Source organism: Colletotrichum scovillei (assembly GCF_011075155.1).
Source record: "Colletotrichum scovillei strain TJNH1 chromosome Unknown Contig00004, whole genome shotgun sequence".
Lineage (NCBI taxonomy): Eukaryota > Fungi > Ascomycota > Sordariomycetes > Glomerellales > Glomerellaceae > Colletotrichum > Colletotrichum scovillei.
In genome coordinates, this window is record NW_023336262.1 from 554,389 (window position 1) to 573,444 (window position 19,056).

The following is a 19,056-nucleotide window of genomic DNA, read 5'->3' on the forward strand; positions in this document are numbered from 1 at the left end:
GGGGCATGCCGTTTGCATTCCACTGCTCTGAATCGTCTTTATTACCAATGTGCAAGGCCTGGTGCTGACTTATTGCCATCCATGAATCATGCTGCGTAAAGAACCTTGAACACCCAGCCGAATTGATCGGCCTCAACAAGAGCCTCCTCCACCTTGATCTTCAACTCAGTGCTGACTCCTGATCCGCTAATCTTCCACTCGAGGTCTTCAGCACCTTCGACACTGAGGAGGCTGATGATATCTCCTTCAACGGCGGGGATAGGTGCGTTGATAGAGACCCAGCCGTCAACCACGGTCGGCTCTTCCAAGAAGACTGTGTAGAAAGCCTCATCGGTCTGGGTGAACCTCACATCCGGGCCACCAACGATCTCGCTCTGCACAAACCAGTACGTAGTGTTGAAGATGGCCTCCTCATGAGCCTTGATCCACTTGCCCGCCTCGCGTAGGTTATCCATCTCAGCCTGGACTATAGTACCATCAGCCTTGGGACCAATGTCCAACAGGAAGTTGCCGTTCTTGGACACCATATCGACGAGAGAGTACACGATCGTAGTGGCATTCATGTACTCCTCGGGCTTCGTCGCGCGGTTATATCCGTAGCTGTACGGGTCCATGCCGCGGTTGCTCTCCCACTTGCGTCGTTGCGCGGACGCAAAGGTCTGGTACTCGGGGGTGTCAAAGTCAGCCGCCTCCGGGATGCCGCAGCGGGAGTTGATGGCGACCTGTCGACCCTCGGCGCGGGCCTTGTTCCACCATGTCGCCGCGAAGTCTTGTGTGCCGTTGGCAGCGCCGCAGTCGCACCACATGATGTCCGTGCCGTAGTCGTAGGCCAGGGTCTCCATTTGAGGAACCATAAGGTCGGTGATGAAGTCGTTGACGGGAACGCGGCCGGTGTAGGGCTCAAGCTCCCCAGTGTAGGGGTTGGAGGCTAGCACACCGGGCCAGGAGACGGCTGATGGCGTGGGGAACTGGACGAAGCCATAGGGGCCAAAGTCTGGGTTGAACCATTCGGGGAGCGAGAAGTAGGTACCCCGCTTCAATTCGGGCTGGTAAGTCTTCGCAGCATCGAAGAGCTCCTTCAGAAGATCGCGCTTGGGACCGTAGTGGATTGATGAGCGGTTCGAAGTCTCTCCGGCATCGAAGAGCGCGAAGCCATCGTGGTGCTTTGTTGTGAGGACGAAGTACTTAGCGCCGGCATCGGCGAAGAGGTCAACCCACTCCTTGGCATCGAATTTGGAGGCGTTGAACTCCGGAAAGGTGTCGTCGTAAGCCCAATCGGGGCCGTAGGTGTCAAGCCGGTATTGGTAGAAGTTGGAACGATCGCCTTCGGGGTGGTGGGTAGAGTACCACCAGAACCACTCAGCGTAGCTCTCGTACGGTGTCGAATTGCCCCAGCCTGTGACGGAATACGGGCCCCAATGGATAAAGATGCCATACTTGGCATCATCAAACCACTCTGGACTCTCATGCTTCGAGAGACTCTCGCCATCGGCGGTCCATTCGGTCAAGCCGATTTCGACGTCGGCAAAAGGGGTCTTCTTTCGGACACTGCCGTCGTCGGCGTGGACAGCAATGTTGACAGGACCGGCTGATGCGCCATTGGTTCCAACGACAACAACTTTCTGGTCTCCTGGGCACAATCGCTTCAAGTGCCCAGGGCTCTTAGTGATGAACCCATCTCCAGTAAGCGTAATCTTGAGGCCGTCGCCAGAGACGCACTTTGACCCTGCATTGTTGACAGTAACCTCGACAACCTGCGTCCCGTTACCGATCCACTTCTGCGTCGGTCTCACCGACTGAACCGCCACATCCGGGGCTTGCTGCCACAGGGTAATAGCGAAGACGTGAAGCCGACCTTCAGTCGCGTTATTCTTGTCCGGCAGAGTGATTGAGGTAAGCTTCTTCCCAGGCGGCAGCGCAGTGGTCCGCTCAAAGATGTGCGAGGTGTTGAAATCAGAACCGTTGGCCGTGTACCGACTAGGGAAGATGATCTCTCCGCGGTTGATGGTCAGGAAGCTGAACCAGTTGAGCGTACGAAGCTCGTACTCGGACGTTGTGTTATCGGCGTAGTTGAAAGACACGTTCCCACTGACTGTGGCGCCTTCAACGTCTCCCGCTACGAGGAATGAGGCGGAGAAGTAGGAGCCGTTCTGCGGGACCGAGATCTTTTGACCGGTGCAGATGAGGTTGTCGGGGTCCGTGGGGCCGGTGTAGCCCGGGAAGCTGTACTGGATGCCCGTGTCTGTCGAGACAAAGTCCGGGCCCACGGTCGGCTCGGGGAAGGATTGGTTGAGGGCATCGAATGAGGCCTCTCCAGGTTGAGTACCGAATCCTTTGTTGTTGAAGAGGGGGGTCAGGTTGAGAGCGACGGATTTCTGCGAAAGATTTCAGCGATCGCGCTCAATTGCGCAGCCATGCCAAGCTACTGAGCTATCCAGAGCTACTTACACCAGAGGAAGTCGAATTGGTCACCGCTCCGAGCGCAAGACTGCTCAAAGACAGCGCCGAGAGAGCATTGAAGCTGCCGAATCCCTTCATATTGACAAGCGCAACTTTGTGAAGCTCAATTGCTCTGCCTAGACTGGATCGCAACAGCACATCACAACCCGCAGCCGAGGAAGCTCACCCATTCTTAACGGTTGCCATCAGCTCGGTAGCGGGGGACTCTGGCGATCCATCCCCTGGTGGGACGATTTCCCCCTCAATTCAGTTCATCCAGCATGTCGCTGCAGTTCGACTCCGAATGGAACGGTTACATTGTCCAAAATGAATGCCCACTATTCATGTTACCATCAACATTCGGGGAGAGGTTGGCACAGTTGGGGTTGCCGGGTAGTGAGGGGCGTCGCTGATAAGACTAACAAACATTGGAGAATGGAGATAGCACCACATCCCCGGACGTCATCGAGGCAGGGATTTCCACGTTGAGCTTCGTATCAATGGGGCTATTCTGCAAGGAACGCTATCGCGGTTGATTAGCCACGATGCCGATGCCGGCATGCATTTAGGAATACTGTCTCTTGTCAATCATACAGGCAGCAGAATGGCAGGGCACAAGCATCGCTTTAACGTCTCTCGTCGATGGCGAATCCATGCGCTGAACTCATTTTCTTCGATAACAAGGTACTTGGAATGGACCCTTTCAGGGCCTTTCACATTTGATATGTGGTTGTGTTCACTCCAACCATTGTTTTCCACAAATAACACTCAGACCTACTCATAAGTGATCACTCATCGATAGGCAAACGTGCAATTGGTCAAGATGGATCTCACTTCAATTGAATCCGTACGCGACTTACTTAACCTTTGCTTCTTGACATTTTCACAAACTTGCCAAAGCTTATCGCACCAACGCCAGTGCACTGGAAGCGAAGACATCTATTGAGTGAGAGACGTCAGATAGGCAAGAGCCAAAGTCAATGAAAGCAGTGGCCCCTCGCCTGGACGCACCCACTACTTCATGGATATGTCATCTCCTTAGAGTTAAATCTTCGTGTTCACAGACAATCATGGCTTTGAGTGCATGGTATCTGAGTTGCGTGACGTGACGCAGGGGCAAAACTGACATTTCGTGGGGTAGGAAAGTTCACGTCATCACCATCTAACCTAAGGCTTTCATTCACTCCTACTAACCGTAAATTTATGCTGCGTCTATTATTTGAGATTTTTGACTGAGATATTCACCTTACATGTACCCAAGCTGAATGATTTGATGAATGTTTCGTGGCCAATCCGCACATAGCCCTCGGCTTTGCATGTACATGAGAGCAGTTGACACTTGACAGCCGTCGCCCACAGGTGCTGCGAGTCTCGGTCTCGCGCTTGTTTAGCATTGTCCGTGTTGGCTGATGTTCGGCTTGGCACTCTCAGCCGGAAACGGTAAGTCGGGATGAGAGATGGCTGTGAATGAGTATTTGGAAAATAAATTCCCAACATTTGACAGGCGGGCCGAGGTTTAGTGTTTCTTCTTCTGCAAGAAGCGCAACGGGGTGATTGGGAGATCTCAGTGCCAGACAACGTGAGCCCTTCGTTTGGGTCGAAAACTGGAGACGGCGATCATGTTTGATGGAAGCCACTTTTTGTTTCTCGTGAGCAGCCGGGAACCGACAACTTTAATTCGAGTTCTAATTTGCAATGCTGGCAACAATACTCGAAAGGTAAATATCAATCGTTGATTGAATATCGAGGATTAACCGTACACATCTGTCGCCTTCAGTTACGTCTCTGAACATCACAGTAGCGTAGATAATAGATAGTTCACCAATAATGTTTCTTCTATTGAGTATTTTGAACCCCTCAAAGCCGTCTGAGCTTGCCCTGCAGTCGCCCGACCGAGGGTACTATGATGAAAAGAATACACATCGAATATTATTCGCCATGCTACCTAGAAGACCACCCTAGAACAAAAAGAGAGCCTAGAAATGCTGTCCCAGACGTCGTCTCACCGGGAACGACCTCCGTCTCATGATCTCAGACCTCTTCTGCTCCACCGGCTTCTGCTGCGCAGCAAAGTTGGTCATCATCTCCCACGTGGCCATGACGCCACCGTTCTTCTTCGACTCAGCCATGGCCATGAGGTCAGCCATCTTCATCTCGAAACCTTGTCCCATGGGGAACGGGGCAGCGGCCGGAGGTGCCGCGGGCTCTTGTCTGCGTGCAGGGCGGCCAGGCGCGCCGGCGGGCTTCGGGGCATTAGCGGGTCTGGGAACGCCTGCGGGTGCGATTCCGGGCTGGGCCTGTCCAGGCTGGGCACCGGTGATGCCGCCGCCTCCCTGTTGAGGGGCAGGCTGGACAAGACCTCCTCCACCCTGCTGAGGCCGAGGCTGGCCCTGCTGGGGCTGCTGACCGGGCTGAGCGCCTTGTTGAGGTGCGGGCTGAGGCTGGGTGCCAACGGGAGTGCCGGCAACCATCATGGTAAGGATAAACTCGCCGTCAATCTGGTTGACAGGAACGGCAATACGAGCGTTCTCTCTATCAAGGAGGACCTGGGCGTTGATCGGGCTGAAGGTTTGAGCCAAAAGGAGCTGGGTCGCGGCCGGGATCGCAGGACCGACGGGCTGCGGCTGCTGTCCGTTTTGAGGCTGGTTCTGCGAGTTTCCTCCGTTGTTGTTTCCATTGTTGCCGTTGTTACCGTTGTTACCGTTGTTGCCATTGTTTCCGTTATTGGGTCCAACGGCGGGAGCGGCACCGGCGGCAGCTCCAGCACCATTGCCAGAAGTGTTGCCATTGCCGTTGCCGTTGCCATTACCCGTCGCGGGAGGCTGCTCAGTCGCAGTGCCGTTGTTGGGTTCCTGACGCTTGAAACGAGGAGCCTGCAGACCACCAGTCGCACCGCCGGGGTTCTGGAGAACCGGGCGTTGGGCAATTCCGAGCGTGATGGAGGACTGGGGCTGGGCACCTGCGCGCATGGCCATCGCCATGAGTCGATCAACGTTGACTAATGTTTCATATTCCGGTCAGTGCCGAGTTCAACAATGAGACAAAGCTTATTTGCAGCAGAAAAGACTTACGCGGCATCTGGACAACGGCCGTCATGCTGTTGAGGCTGGGAACAACACCAGCCAAGTTGCTGGTGACGAGATAGCGGTAGTTGTCTGTCAAGATGTATTAGCGGGTTGCCATCCAAGTAAGCGTGGGCTTTGGGGTAATAGTTAGGCCACTCACTAATGGACATGATGCCGTTGGTGACCATGTCAGTGCTGATGCCATTGACGACATCCGTGCGGATGCTCATGGGCTGGCTAGCTCTGATGGACATGCGGAAACCGTCGTTGAATTCAGCTTCTTGGATGCCAGATCCAGCGATGTTGACGGGCGTGCCGAAGGGAGTCAATGAGACACCAAGTTCGCTCGTTTGGCGGCCGACCGCGACGTACTCTCCATCAATCTGGTTCAGCTTGACCATGCGGACGGTGGCGTCGGTGATGTTGACGCTCTTGGCTCCCTCCATGATGATCCACGCCTGACGGTCCCTCGAAAGCATCGCAACGAAGGTGTTGTCGGCTGTAACGCCCGCCTGCGACAGCATGTTCTGGTCAATGGGCAACTCGATCTGGGCGCCCACTAGGTCGGTGGCTCCATTGGTTTGAATAGTGAAGGAGTTGCGCGAGAGTTGAACGAAAGGCTGTCCCGTTGAACCGACGACATGGCTTGCCGGGAGAGGGTTGGGGTTCTGATTGACGATGACTTGGCGTTGCGTCTGCGAGAATGTCTCAATCTTGGAGTTGTCGGGGAACACTAAGCTGTTCAGTTGCATCTAAGATGTCGTGTCAGTATATGTGTATGACAGCGGATCGAAGATGCCTTGACCATCTTCCTCTTGTGAGGCGAACAAGACATGATGAAGACCAAGGGCCGGTGTGTGCCAAGAGGCTAGTGACTTACATCCCCATTCAGGTTGATGACCTGATTGAATTGAGCAGATTGAATCTGAGCCGCGACCAAGCCAGCAAACAGAAAAGAAAGATGTGAAAACTTCATGAGCGTCATTATGATTAACGAGGGTCAACCACCGGGGTTGTTTAAGCGCACGAAAAGGAAAAAAAGGAGGATGACTAGGGAAGGAGAGACACCGTTACTAAACCCACGGGTCCTAGGGGGAAGATGTTTGTATAGCAGCACGACCAACTCGAGGGATCATCAGCATTCAGACGAGGGTCAAGTAAGCTTAATCTCCTCGGGAGGAGAAGCGCGGCTGGGTCTTGGATATATGGCAAGGTACAGAGTCGAGAGACCCATGGCAATGATGACCTGCCATGCCACATGGCGGACGGCCGGCATGGAATTTGATCGGGTGGTCGGACGTCTAGAGGCAGCGCCCAGCCGAAGAGGAGCTCCATCCTCCAATCGCATGAGTTGTCTGGCGTCGGCTGTGCAAGAGAGATCGCTGCAGACGCCGCTCCCATTCTCTTCCGGCCGCACAATCTGTTGATGCTGATGCGCCCCTGGGAGGAAAGTAGGTGTAAGGGGGCATCGGGCTTAATCATCGGACCAGCACGCTTCCGACCAACATGGCCTGTCTGGGTGCCTGGCCTGACTGTGCCAGGCTGGTGCCAGTCTTTGCCAGTTCTCTCTTTGCAGCAGGCCAGGAGGAAACACAAGCAGGGAGAGTCAAGGAGGGACACAGATCCGCGCCGAGGGATGGGGGATGGGAGCATTCTTCGTCCGGTCACGAGTGGGAGGATGGAGAGGGGCAAAGAGGCTCAAGGCAGGGCTTCGTCGGTTTCGGTTGGTGTGAGACGAGTTTCGTCGTTTCGAGCCCGGCCGTGTTGGGTTTCATCAGATGAGGCCGGGCGGACAGAGAGGCAAACGTGTGACTATGCAGGAATTCACTGCTTATTACCTCACCCATTTCGCTATGTAAAGTCGAGCGCCTCCCAGTCTTGCTGAAGAAACAAGGTGGCATCATCAGAGGGGGCGAAGATCATAATAATGACGGATCCCTGGGTCCCGACTCTCCCGTTTGGATCTTTTTTGCCAAGTCCAAGTGGGGATGATTTTCGTTTCGTAGCGGCTGATGTGCAACTTGGGAAAATGCTTGGCGAATGCTTGACCTCGCGCGGCTCTGCAGCTGAACTTCTGCATGTTCTGACCTTTTGCTGTGTCTATGTGTTCATGTTCCCATCCCGCTTAGTACAACTCAGCTATAGGCTAAGGTAGCCCTCCTCTTAGACTCTACGGTTCTTTCTCTCCCACATTCCTGTCCCCCTCATCATTCCGCTTGAGTCCTTGACACTACACCTTCAGTTTGCCCACACACCTTCTCTGACTTGATGACATGACCCATGCGCTCTGCCTTGTTGCTTCTGGAAGATTGTCTGTCGTCATCACCAATTCGCTATCGCATCCATAGCATGAGATTATTGGCGGCTCGCCTTCTCGTGCAAGTTTGACTGGGCGGATGATTGAGCAGTTCCACGCTAGCGGGCTGTCTGTGCTGATTTACACGGTCGCATCAGAGGCGATCATGATTATGGGGGACCATTCCCTCGGAGTGGCCTTGGGGCTAGACAGCCTCCATTCTCTGAATCCCGTCAAGAAACTAGTCATCGCCTCAGAATGATACAGCCGGCGGGCAGACACTACAATGCTGAAATACAATGACGGGCTCAAGAATCGCCCGACTCGCCATCAAATGTGCTTCATTGGCCATTGGGGAGGGATCTTGCTGGTTGACGCCACAACCATCTGTACTCTACGAGACAGATGACAGAAGACTTGTTCTTCTCTCCCCATCTCTGCACTGGCGACGGAGATGCCAGATGGTGTTGACTCGGTCAGTCTAACCTGGTTCTCTACCCAATAACCCGAGACGACTTGCCCTTCTCGACTCGACTAGGCAGCACGCACCACCTCCTCCAAGGCGGACTAAATCTCCGACTTGGCGTTTGTATGCAGGCACCAAGCAGCGTTACCACGAGGTCCCCTGCTGAGTCGAGCAGAGTCTCATGAAGACGAATCCTTGCCCACCTGCCCAACACCAGACTTCACTCAAACCCCAGGTCGCCCCAGCTCACCCCAACTTCCTCAAACCACTTTGACCCCTTTCGTCTGCTCGATATCGTCTGTTCCCATTTCTCCCACACTGGCCCCCCCTTCTATCTTTTCTTAGAACTACATATCCTTAGCTAATGGTTGTTCGTTGCTTAAACACTCTTCCCTGCCATTCTCGTCTTGGCGTTGCAACACATTGTTCTTGGCCGCGACATCTGGAGTGCTTCGAACGCAACCATCACGACTCCCCAAGCGTTGATGCGCCTGATCTCTCTTCTACCCCTCACCCTTGACATCTTTCAGACCAATATCTTTTTCATCCAAGAAGCAGTCACTTTGTTCCGTCTTCAACCACCAACCTACCTCTTGTGGACATTTGATATAAGCCCTTCCACCGTCCTGTTCATCTGCACACGTTTCCGGGCCGGTGAACTCTTTCCGATCTCAGTCGTGTTTTCTTTACTCCATCTCACCTAATCAACTTTCTCTTTTTGTCATCGAAGTGGTCGGACGCCTTTGGAAGGCCCACCATTCAATCACTCTCCTTTAGGACCATCTCGCCTAATCATACACGCTCGCCACCTCTTCTTTTCGCGACGCCTATCTCTTATTTTCCTTTACACTATACGTGTGTGTTGTTTCTTGTTCGGTCCACTCGAGCTAGTCTTTAGTTTCTACAACATCCAAACAACACCGCCATAATGCAGTACTCCTTCGTTCACGTCTTTGTCTTTTCGTACCTGACTGCTCTCGGTCTCGCCCTCCCAGCTGCCAGCCCGGCGCAAGGCAACTCGTTGGGCAGCCACCGTTTCCTCGCGCGAGGTGTCAGACGTCTGGACACTCGGGCTCCTCAGCAGGACCAACAAGCTGGCGCAAGCCAAGGCGCAAACAACACCGCCAACACTGGCGGCGCCGGACGCAATGGCGTCAGCGATGCTCAGGTCATGAACGCCGTCATGTCCTGGATGCAGGATACCGCAAAGGTGACCAAGTTCCTCAACACCGCCACCTCCTTTACCGGCGCCGAGTTCACCAAGCAAGCCACCATTGCGCTAAACGCCGAGATCGACGAGCTCAACCACAAGATGGTTCTTGACGCCGCCTTCCAGGGAACAGACATGGTCACGCAAGCCAACAACGTGCTCGACACGCAGGGCAACTTCCAGCAGGTTGTCGATACTCTTCAGAGCATGGTCACCAATGGTCCCGACACCGCGCAAAGGGATGTCAACTCCATCAACCAGAACCGTTGTGTCAATGTCCTTCCCAACATCGACATGTACTTTGCTGCCGCTGGCGCCCCCAACATTCAGTCCGTTCGTCCCACGGGATGTTTGGAAGTTGAGGGAGCCAACGTTACTCCCTCGGTTCCGCCACCAGCGGGCGGTGCTCCCGCTGCACCTGCGGCGACCACCCCGCCAAAGGCCGGCAATGGTAATGCCAACGGAAATGGAAACGCCAACAACAACCAGAACCAGGGCAACAACAACCAGAACCAAGGGAATAACAACCAAAATCAGGGCAAGGGCAACCGAAACCAGAATCAGGGAAATGGCAATCAGAACCAGGGAACCGGAAATCAGAACCAGGGTAACGACAATCAAAACCAGGGCAATGATAACCAGAACCAAGGCAACCAGAACCAGAATCAGGGCAACAATGGTGGCCGGAACGGTGGTCAGGATATTGGCAAGGGAGTTGGCAACAACGGCAACACCAACGGCAACACCAACACCAACACCAACCAGAACCAGGGCAACAACAACAACAACCGTCCCCAGAACCAGAATCAGGGCAACCGCAATGGTAATGGAAATGCGAACACCAACACCAATACCAACACGAACACCAACAACCAGGGCAACAATGGAGCTCCGAATAGCAACCAGAACAACGCCAGCACTGGCCTTCAGCCCGCTACTCTTGGCTCCGGCAACGCCAACGCGAACAACGGCAACAAGAACCAAGGCCAGAAGCAGCCTCAGCAGCAATCACAGCAGGCGCAAAGCCAAGGCGGTTCGTCCCTCAAGCCCGCGACGCTGGGCTCGCCAAGCCCCGCTGGCAACTAAACGCCACACGATCTTGCCACGAGGGGTCACCTACCTCCCCTCATTTTCCCCCAAGGTGGCCGCGCGCAAAAATTCGAGACCCCGATACGATAAGCGCCCACTTCTCGCTGGGCGGACTTGACCGAAGAGGGGGTGACACTAGTATGAATCCCGCCATCTGCGACCAAAGTCTGATGTTGGTGACGGAAAGCCTGAGGCGACACGTGTGGTGGGCCCTACGGAGCTGGGTGTAAGTGGTGTGTGGTCTGCTTCTTCTTCTTCATCTCTGTGTTAGTCATGTGTTTATCAGGGGGGGTCAGTATTTTGCGACGGTGTGGGTGGGAAAGCAGGGAAAGGGTCCCTCGGTGCTTGGTGCTTTTTGGTATTAGTTTGAAGGCCTGCTTAAAACGTTGGTCAAAAAATCTGTTCTCTGTAACATATCATCCCGTTCTTCTTACAAAGCACTAGAGCATGGAATCTTCTTGTTAATCACGTTGTTGTACAAACCCTGTCAATTGTAGCTTGGAACGAATCACACCCTTGTAAATAATTGGAAAATCCTACAGACTCTGTGCTCGAAACTGGTCCAAAAGCTGGCGCCATCCTTGGAATGTTTAGAATATCGTGAAACGAAACGTCAAATTGTGCCCCTTGGGATCCAGGGGTCCTGCATGTAGGATGTCGCGCAGTTGAGCCGCTTGGATCGCTCGGCCGAATCCGCCAGTCCCCATTTGCAGATCATCCCCCACGTCGCGCTCCGGAAGTTGCGATTGGCTCCCTCGTCTAGGCCGGGGTCGCCTTCCTCAGTTTCGGGACGAGGGTATGGGAACCATGTTCAAATACAGCATCAATAATACGCGAGGTTCGAGTGAGCCTCAAAGGGCTGAAGTCTATTGTCTGTGCTTCAATCCTTCTAGCGCGCGAAATCGCGAGGAGAGGGCAGACGATGTGGTGCTGCGGCGCTCAGCCTCGATGTCTTTCCTCTTAGATGCACTCCTGTGGCTTCTATGCTTTTGTGTTCAGAAGAGGCCCAGTGCGCTTGAGAATCTGTCATGATAAACCTTTTCGTATTCGACCACGGGAGTGAGTTAGTCCTAACATGAATGATAACCAAAGGTTGAGACCAGATAGAATCCTGTCGAGAAAGCAAATGCCCAGACCGTCCCGGTCTCGCTTTCAATCTCGTACCTGATCCGACCTTTTTGCTCAACTTTCATCTCCTGACTGTCGTTCGAGCCCCTCTATCCGCGATGTAACAACCAGGTGCTACGATACCATGATCACGGCGGGCAGCAAACACCAGACTCTATCAAACATCAATTCCCGAGAGGCTAGGTCGGTTGAGTCGGATCTCTCCCTTTGAACCCCGATCTTAGTCATTCATCCGCTGCCGATCGGTAGCATTTCAATGCCCCCCTGTTAGGTCGAAACGGGCAACCCTGACCCTGTTTCGTTGTGTACGGCGTAAGGGTGTAAGGCGATTGGCCACATCGGCGCCTGAGACAGGGAGCAAGCGAACGCATGATGCTGTTCTGACAGTTAACGATGAAATTCGTCAGTTCGCTACCCGGACCGACAAGATTCTTCTTGGGGGCTCCATTGGGCGAATGCCCAGTTTATCTTGGCATGTCTCTGTATGCGTGGAGCTATCGTCTTTGCGGGATGTTCTCCGTCAGACGAGACGTTGGACTCGCGAAGCCGCCATGTCATCTCGTCGGCTATTATGTTGCATCCCACGCGTCCGTAATATGGTGGATCCTTCGGCCCCCGGAGAAAGTAGAAACCTCTAACGGCGATCATGTCGCTTTCCGTTTCGATGATCACCCACGGTCCATGAAGCCTATCTCGGAGATCTCAGGGTTACTATGAGCTTAAGCGATGGGGCCCGATTAGGGTTGTGTGTTTATGGTGGGCGGACTTAATGAATATCGAGTATGGCATGGATAGTCAAATCCCCCGGATCAGCATTGATCTGAGCTTGCTGGAACATCACAGTACAACTTCTGTGAGACCTGCTGCAACTCATGCTTTCTAAAAAGATCTGCGACTGTAGACAATGACTTCGAGTCTCGGGATACCGGTGATCCGCATTCACAGCTGCGTTTTGCCGGCCAGAAATATAATCACGAGGCCACGTAGCGGACATGAAGCGTCGCTTTTCAAAACCTGGTTGTCACAATGCCTCTCGGGGCCACTTACGATACGGTGTGAAACACGATATCCAGAAAGGCATTCTTATTTTCTGTATTCACACACTCTTCGATGTCTGACGAAGCCTCTTTAACGAGTTTGCTACAACTAAGTTGGCGATGTCATAATTTGCGGCTATAGCCTTGTTTTTCGTAGAAAAGAATGTTGGAAGCGAACATACATATATCGTTTCAATGATGGCAGCACAGCCCATGTACCACTTTCTTTTCTTCAAAGGGATGACCAGTTCCCACCGTATTTGAACAGTCGAGCACTTGAATCTTGCCCTTTGACCATCTCCCTTGTTTTGCTGGTTTTTGCGATATCTTTCGAAAAGGACAACATGAATCACACCTTTTGATATAAACAACAATAATACTCGACATTCTACTACAAAAAGTCGTAGGCAATTATCCCGGGTCCTCAATGCTAAGATATGTTTCTCACAAGTTTTGTCTTTGATTCCAGCTTCTCCATGGCAGATTAAGTTACGCACAAGCTCTAGCATTATGTAACTGTAATGGTTAAGTTCATTCATCGTTGCTGTCGATTGAACAGCAGTCTTGGCAACAGAAAGTCTCTTCAATATGCAGTCTAGCTTTCGGATCGCTCAAGAAAGCACCATAAACTCAGTAGAATCACACAATATAGAAGAAGATTGATCCGGGTTAGTAGACCAATGACTTGATGAGAATTGATACGCCCATGTCCAAGACTTTTCCAACTCTCCAAGACTGGAATGTCATATCCCGAGCTTGAAGTACCTTATTCAGAGAGACCAATAAACTAAACAGCGATAGACAGCAGTTTTTTGGCGGTCGAAACTTTCCTGGAAACCTTGCTCTACCACAAGCAGCTAGAACACCTAGCGTGACTAAGTGGTTTTCGCAGCTGATATCACCAACGTCATGATGGTCTCACAATTCCTTACAAAATGTTAATCTATTTCTCACTGTCAACACTTACAAGCTCGAAACCTTTAAATCCGATTCTTCCATTCTATTTCCATATACAGAAGCGTCTTTGTTAATTGTCGGCTCTTTTGCAATTGCTAGTGAAAGCGCCGTGTCATGGAAACCTCTTTCGGTACAGGTACTGTCATGAAAGTCCAAGGTTAGACAAAAAGCCTCAAGACACTCTTCCTACACAACTCTAACTCGAACTGGCCGTCAGATATGCTTTGAAAATCATCTGCCCTCTGAAGAAGCTGATGTTCTTAATATCATGTGAGCATTTCAACTGTCCTTCACTTCCACTTGAGGCTTAGCCATGTGGGGCTGCAAGTGGCTGTGCAGGGGTGCCGAGAATGACTAAAGAGGAAATGTGATGACTTCCCTGAAACACGCGTCCAACTCTCAGCTGGGTGCCTGATCTCTTCCTGAAAAGGCCGGCCTTGAGTCCTTGACACCTGTCAGTCGACCAAGACTAAGTTTTCCAAGAGGCTCACTAGGGCGTATGAAGGCAAAAGCTTTTCGTCCCAGTTTACGAGAATTCGAAAATGGCAGACACTAGCAGGTTCCACTGTTTCATCAGTCATTCGAACAGTCTTGCACCGGCAGCGTCAGCGGCACTTGAGCCGCTGACCGGACACAGCACGGGGTACGTGGTGCCACACTTGCGAGCAACGGAGTCTTCTTTGAACATTCTAGGCTAACTTTCTATAGCAATTCGAAGTAAGCGTTGCTGGCCCTGATGAGATCTTTGCACTGAGTTTCGCTCACAGTCACAGACAGGCTGTCCACCTGGCAGCGCGTCGGTTCCGCCGAACACGCAAAATACATCGGATGAGTGAAAGTCACGATGCGGCCCACCAGAGACACCTAGACCAGGCAATGCAACGACCCGGAAAACTGCCACCATCGCTTGACTGGGACATTGACGGAACTCTCATTGAGAAATGCATGTTCCATCACGTTCGTCGGGTTACCATTCCTGGATTTCAAAACCTAGCGCTCATGACCAAGCTTTGGAACAACTACATCATACCGCTGGGCTACTATTCAGACTCTGTCAAACATGCTTTGATAGGGCTCGGTCTATCGCACAGAGCTTTCCTTGATGGCTATTCGCATGCGAGCAAAGTTACGGAAGATCGAGACTTTGTAAGCCTGGCCATGTCGTACTATGGCAAAGCTCTAAAGTCAACACTAGCGGACAGTGAGAATCTTTCTACGACGTCCATCAGGATTTCTCTCGTCTCTTGCCTCGTCTTTGTCTGTTTCGAAATAATCGAGGGACGGTATGACAAAGCAATACAGCACTTACGGGGTGGCTCTAGGATCCTCGGCTCTATTCGAGAGGCAGTAGAGAGTCTCGAGATGAACGGGGCTGGAGCGTTATCCCCTTCACAACTTTGTCTCGCCAAGACAGCCAACAAGTACTTTGATCAGCTTTCTGATATCGCCCTCATGTTCTCTTGCATTGGGGTTGACACGGCCTATCTGCTCGAGGCTGAGGTCACTCCTGATCTAGACTTCTTCTTACGGTCTTCAGCCGTACTAGAGGCGTCTGAAAATGATCCTTTCAAAACCTTGGACGAAGCCCGACTTGAGCTTCACCGTGTTGAAAAGGCATTAGGCTCTATCATTGGCTTCAACTTTCGCCAGGCTCCACCACTTTATTGGGCCTCAATTCTGGATCTACCTGGCGACATGTCCCCTTTCGAAGATGAGGTCTTCGAGGCTTGGATGAAAGCGCGGTATCGTCTGGACAAGTGGAGCGCCAGAGTGGATTTGAGTATCAAGATTTGGGAGTCTGATTCGTCATTATCTCCAGAGGCTTTGAAAGAGGCCCAAGTTATGACATTCATCCAGAATGATTGGAAGTTGATCATCAAGCAGTGCGAAACCTCCACCATTGACACAATTCCTCCTGCCATCTGGAGAACTATGCTCGACAGGGCTGAAGCCTTTTGCCCGTCCGAGGAAGAGAACTCACAACAGCTACCACATTTTAATATTGCTGCAGATACGGTCCCGCCGCTGGTAGTGGTTGCTACCTTTTCGCGAGACCCCGAAGTACAATCGAGGGCTATCTCGCTACTCTACTCTATGAAGCGAAGAGAAGGTATGTGGGATAGCCGCGAGATTGCCAGTATTTTGGAGTCAATCAACGCAGTTCGGGCGAGCGATCTGTGGGACAAGGAATATGAGACAGCTTCGCTTCCGACCTTGGCAGAGAAGGTGCTATCTCGGCACCTATGTTGTAGAGACGAGCAGATGCCGCTGGCTACGTTGATGAATCAGGGATTCGCGTGAGCATGGGCATGTTACCGAAGAGCGTATTCGATGTTTGCATATACAATACCATTGAGACAGCTTATCCAGGTTTGAAGGAACAGGGCTTTTGTCGGAAGGGTGTCCCGGTTCCACGGCCACGGGTTCTGCTCTACGCCCTGGAAGATGGTGGAACTCTAGATCTCTACGTGCATTCTTTGATTCGCCCGCGTAGGCGCAAGACCACACAATAGATCGCACTCGTTATGTCACCATGTCTATGGTTGCAAATAACAGATGACCGATAGAATATCTGAACGTTGCGAACAGAAAAGCTACTAGAGACTTAGCGCAAAGCATGTTAAGGAGCCCCGATGATCGGAGTGAGTTAAAGTGACGGACGATCATGATTAGAGCTTCTATCACGACCCTTGCTTATCTCTACATCCCCACAATGGCCATCGCCGTCGGAATACCACCTTAACTATCACCCCTGAATGAGAAACGTTGGAGCAGCTTTCACCTGCATTCCAGCAATCCAATTGACTGAAGCAAGGCTGATGAAGAGACAGAGGAGCCATGTGGAAGAAAGCGGCCGCAAGATTGCCAAAGTACGCAAACACAACGTCCCAATTGAAGTCACTGAGGGAGCCGAGCTTTCCCTACCCGCGCGAGATGCCATCTAGTCAACACTGCACGGAAGCCCGGCCGATTCGCCGGTGATGCCGTCCCGCTTCTTCCGTCCTTTCGGCACTCTTCGTTCCCTAGTGCCGAAGTCTTTCCCCGCCCACAAACCGGCTAAACTTCCAAAGTTGGAGATTTGGAGAGATGTAACGTCGCTATTCAGAAACACCCAAGTCAGAGTGCCCCCCTCACTATGCGCGTTCCCCTCATTGCCATCCATGATAGCTTCCTGATCAGGGTCATGACGACGCTAATCACCCAGCGGCGATGGCACATCAGGCCATTGATAGCCCATCCGATGGTGGTCCACCTGATTTCATCTCCAAAGCAACAATCCAGCTGCGTAGCTTGACTGGGGGTCAATAGCTGACTTCCCCGCTCATATAAGTCCAATGGCTGCGAATCGTGAGCCAGACCAGTATGATGCTATTCGCAACACCTGTTTGAGAACGTTCACGACAGGATGATGTTCGGCAAGCTCATTCCGGCTATCACGGCCTTGATCGCGGCACTCCCGCCGGTCAATGGCCAGGCCGTCCGCTTTAACAACCCGGAAGGAGTTGATATTTGGTGTGGAAAGGCATATCGCGCAACGTTAGTCCCCTCCACCCGGTCGCATCAACTTCAGCCGGTCAAGTGCTCACAACTTTCAATCGCAGGAACTCGTCTTTTGACCCAGGTGGATGGTTCCCCGAGCCAGCCATCTCCAGCGTTCCCCTTCTGCGACTCAAGGTGCGACCGCGACTGAGCATCTACCTTGAGACCGATGCGACAGCAAGCCTGCTCATCGACGCCGCCGTCTCGAATCAGGTCGGCTCTCCGCTGCCCGTCGGCTATGGATCTAACTACACCAACTCGACATCTAAGCCGCTGACGGTTGAGATTTTGTTGGGCGAAGATGTCCTCGCGACCGAAGAAGTTGCGCTCGGATCTCGCGATAACGAGGTTGATCTCCCACTAGACTCGCTCACTCCGCGCATGGAGGCGTACAACATCACGATCCGAACCAAGTTGGACTCTTCGCATGTGTACGAAGGCTGGACCGAGTTTCCGTATCTTCCGTACCCTGAGGACTACGGCAGCGTGTCGCGTATCGATAACCTGTATGGCGGACTCCTCGCGCAACGAGGCAAGGATGCCGATTGGGACCTCATCTTCGCATACACCTACTACAGTAAGCGCTTTCCCTCGCAACCAAATCCTTCTGACTAACATCGAACAGCGCAATGGACCTTGTACTGGAACGACAGCGTTGACACCCTCAACGAGTTCGCGGCCATGGGCTACAACGTAATCCACATCGTGCCCACAGGCAGCCTCGGCGAGATCCCCTTCCCCTGGGACGAATTCGAGCCCTACCTACAGCGCGCCGACGAGCTGGGCCTCTACCTGCGCTACGACGTCCTCTGGACCTGGCCGAACCTCACAAACATGGTCGACCAGGTCACCCGGCTGCGCACCCACCCGTCCATCCTGCTGTGGTACCAGAGCGACGAGGCCGACGGCAAGGCGAACCCGGCCAACTCCACGGGAATGGCGTACGAGCAGATCAAGGCGATTGATCCGTACCACCCGGTCTCCCTCGCGCTTAACTGCTGGGACTTCCACTACGCCGAGTATGGTGCTGGTGCGGATATCATCATGAGCGATGTTTACCCCGTCGCTATCAACGCTACGTTTTCGACGGTGTATGGGACCGAGTGCAATGCCACGTACGGGTGCTGCGGGTGCGACGACTGCGAGGGCAACTTTGAGGATATCTCTGTGCGACTGGACGAGTTCTATCGCAGAGACGAGATCCTGGGATGGCAGAAGACGCAGTGGTTTGCCCCGCAGGCCTTTGGCAACGAGACCTTTTGGTCGAGGTATCCGACCGCCGAGGAGGAGGTCGTCATGACGGTGTTGTCGGTCAACCACGGCGCAAAGGGCATCGTGATGTGGAATTACCCGGCCACGCCGGAGCTTGAGGGTCTGACGAGCAAGTTGGCTGGTGTGTTTACCAACGAGGCTGCGGTAGGGTTCTTGCTTGGCACGCAGAGGACGCAGGATCTTGCTGTTGAGGGTGCGAAGAGGGTTGATGCGGCGGTGTGGGTTGATGAGGCGAAGAAGCAGGTGCTCGTTAGTGTGGTCAACCTGAGTTACGATGAGATTTCGGGCGAGATCAGAGTTGTTTTGCCGGATGATGTGGAGGTTGGCGAGGTTGTTGAGGTGCTTTGGGGAGATATCGCTTGGGAGATGGGTGACGGTGGCTTGGTTGCCACGGAAGGGTTGCTTGGTCTGCAAACTTCGGTGTTTATTGCCGAATTACTCTGATGAAAGCAATCAATACTTCGCGTACATCAGTACTTAGGTCATAGTGTTAAAGAACATGTCTCATGGACATGCACCTTCCATGGTTTCCGCTGCATTGTGACGATGTTCGCAAC

At 52.8% G+C, this 19,056-nt stretch overlaps 5 protein-coding genes across 5 annotated transcripts; 3 read left to right on the forward strand and 2 right to left on the reverse strand.

Annotated features, from left to right (window-relative positions):
- Positions 1-86: 86 nt before the first annotated feature.
- Positions 87-2,538, reverse strand: HER10_EVM0011383 (alpha-L-fucosidase; the record flags this gene model as incomplete). Its single annotated transcript, XM_035480816.1, has 2 exons — positions 87-2,375; positions 2,449-2,538. The coding sequence occupies 2 exons, from the start codon at positions 2,536-2,538 to the stop codon at positions 87-89; spliced, it is 2,379 nt and encodes a 792-aa protein (XP_035335368.1).
- Positions 2,539-4,415: 1,877 nt separating this feature from the next.
- Positions 4,416-6,489, reverse strand: HER10_EVM0001574 (uncharacterized protein; the record flags this gene model as incomplete). Its single annotated transcript, XM_035471318.1, has 4 exons — positions 4,416-5,437; positions 5,511-5,594; positions 5,665-6,256; positions 6,385-6,489. The coding sequence occupies 4 exons, from the start codon at positions 6,487-6,489 to the stop codon at positions 4,416-4,418; spliced, it is 1,803 nt and encodes a 600-aa protein (XP_035334654.1).
- Positions 6,490-9,194: 2,705 nt separating this feature from the next.
- On the forward strand, positions 9,195-10,562 carry HER10_EVM0005146 (uncharacterized protein; the record flags this gene model as incomplete). Its single annotated transcript, XM_035474770.1, has 1 exon — positions 9,195-10,562. The coding sequence occupies one exon, from the start codon at positions 9,195-9,197 to the stop codon at positions 10,560-10,562; it is 1,368 nt and encodes a 455-aa protein (XP_035334926.1).
- Positions 10,563-14,098: 3,536 nt separating this feature from the next.
- Positions 14,099-16,138, forward strand: HER10_EVM0010403 (C6 zinc finger protein). The gene is made up of 3 exons (XM_035479863.1): positions 14,099-14,330; positions 14,396-14,404; positions 14,461-16,138. Exons 1-3 carry the CDS (start codon positions 14,230-14,232, stop codon positions 15,986-15,988), a joined length of 1,638 nt encoding a protein of 545 aa, XP_035335299.1. The 5' UTR covers positions 14,099-14,229; the 3' UTR covers positions 15,989-16,138.
- Positions 16,139-17,093: 955 nt separating this feature from the next.
- HER10_EVM0001418 (uncharacterized protein) lies at positions 17,094-18,943 on the forward strand (the record flags this gene model as incomplete). The annotated part of the gene is made up of 3 exons (XM_035471166.1): positions 17,094-17,224; positions 17,290-17,804; positions 17,853-18,943. 3 exons carry the CDS (start codon positions 17,094-17,096, stop codon positions 18,941-18,943), a joined length of 1,737 nt encoding a protein of 578 aa, XP_035334640.1.
- Between the last annotated feature and the right edge of the window lie 113 nt (positions 18,944-19,056).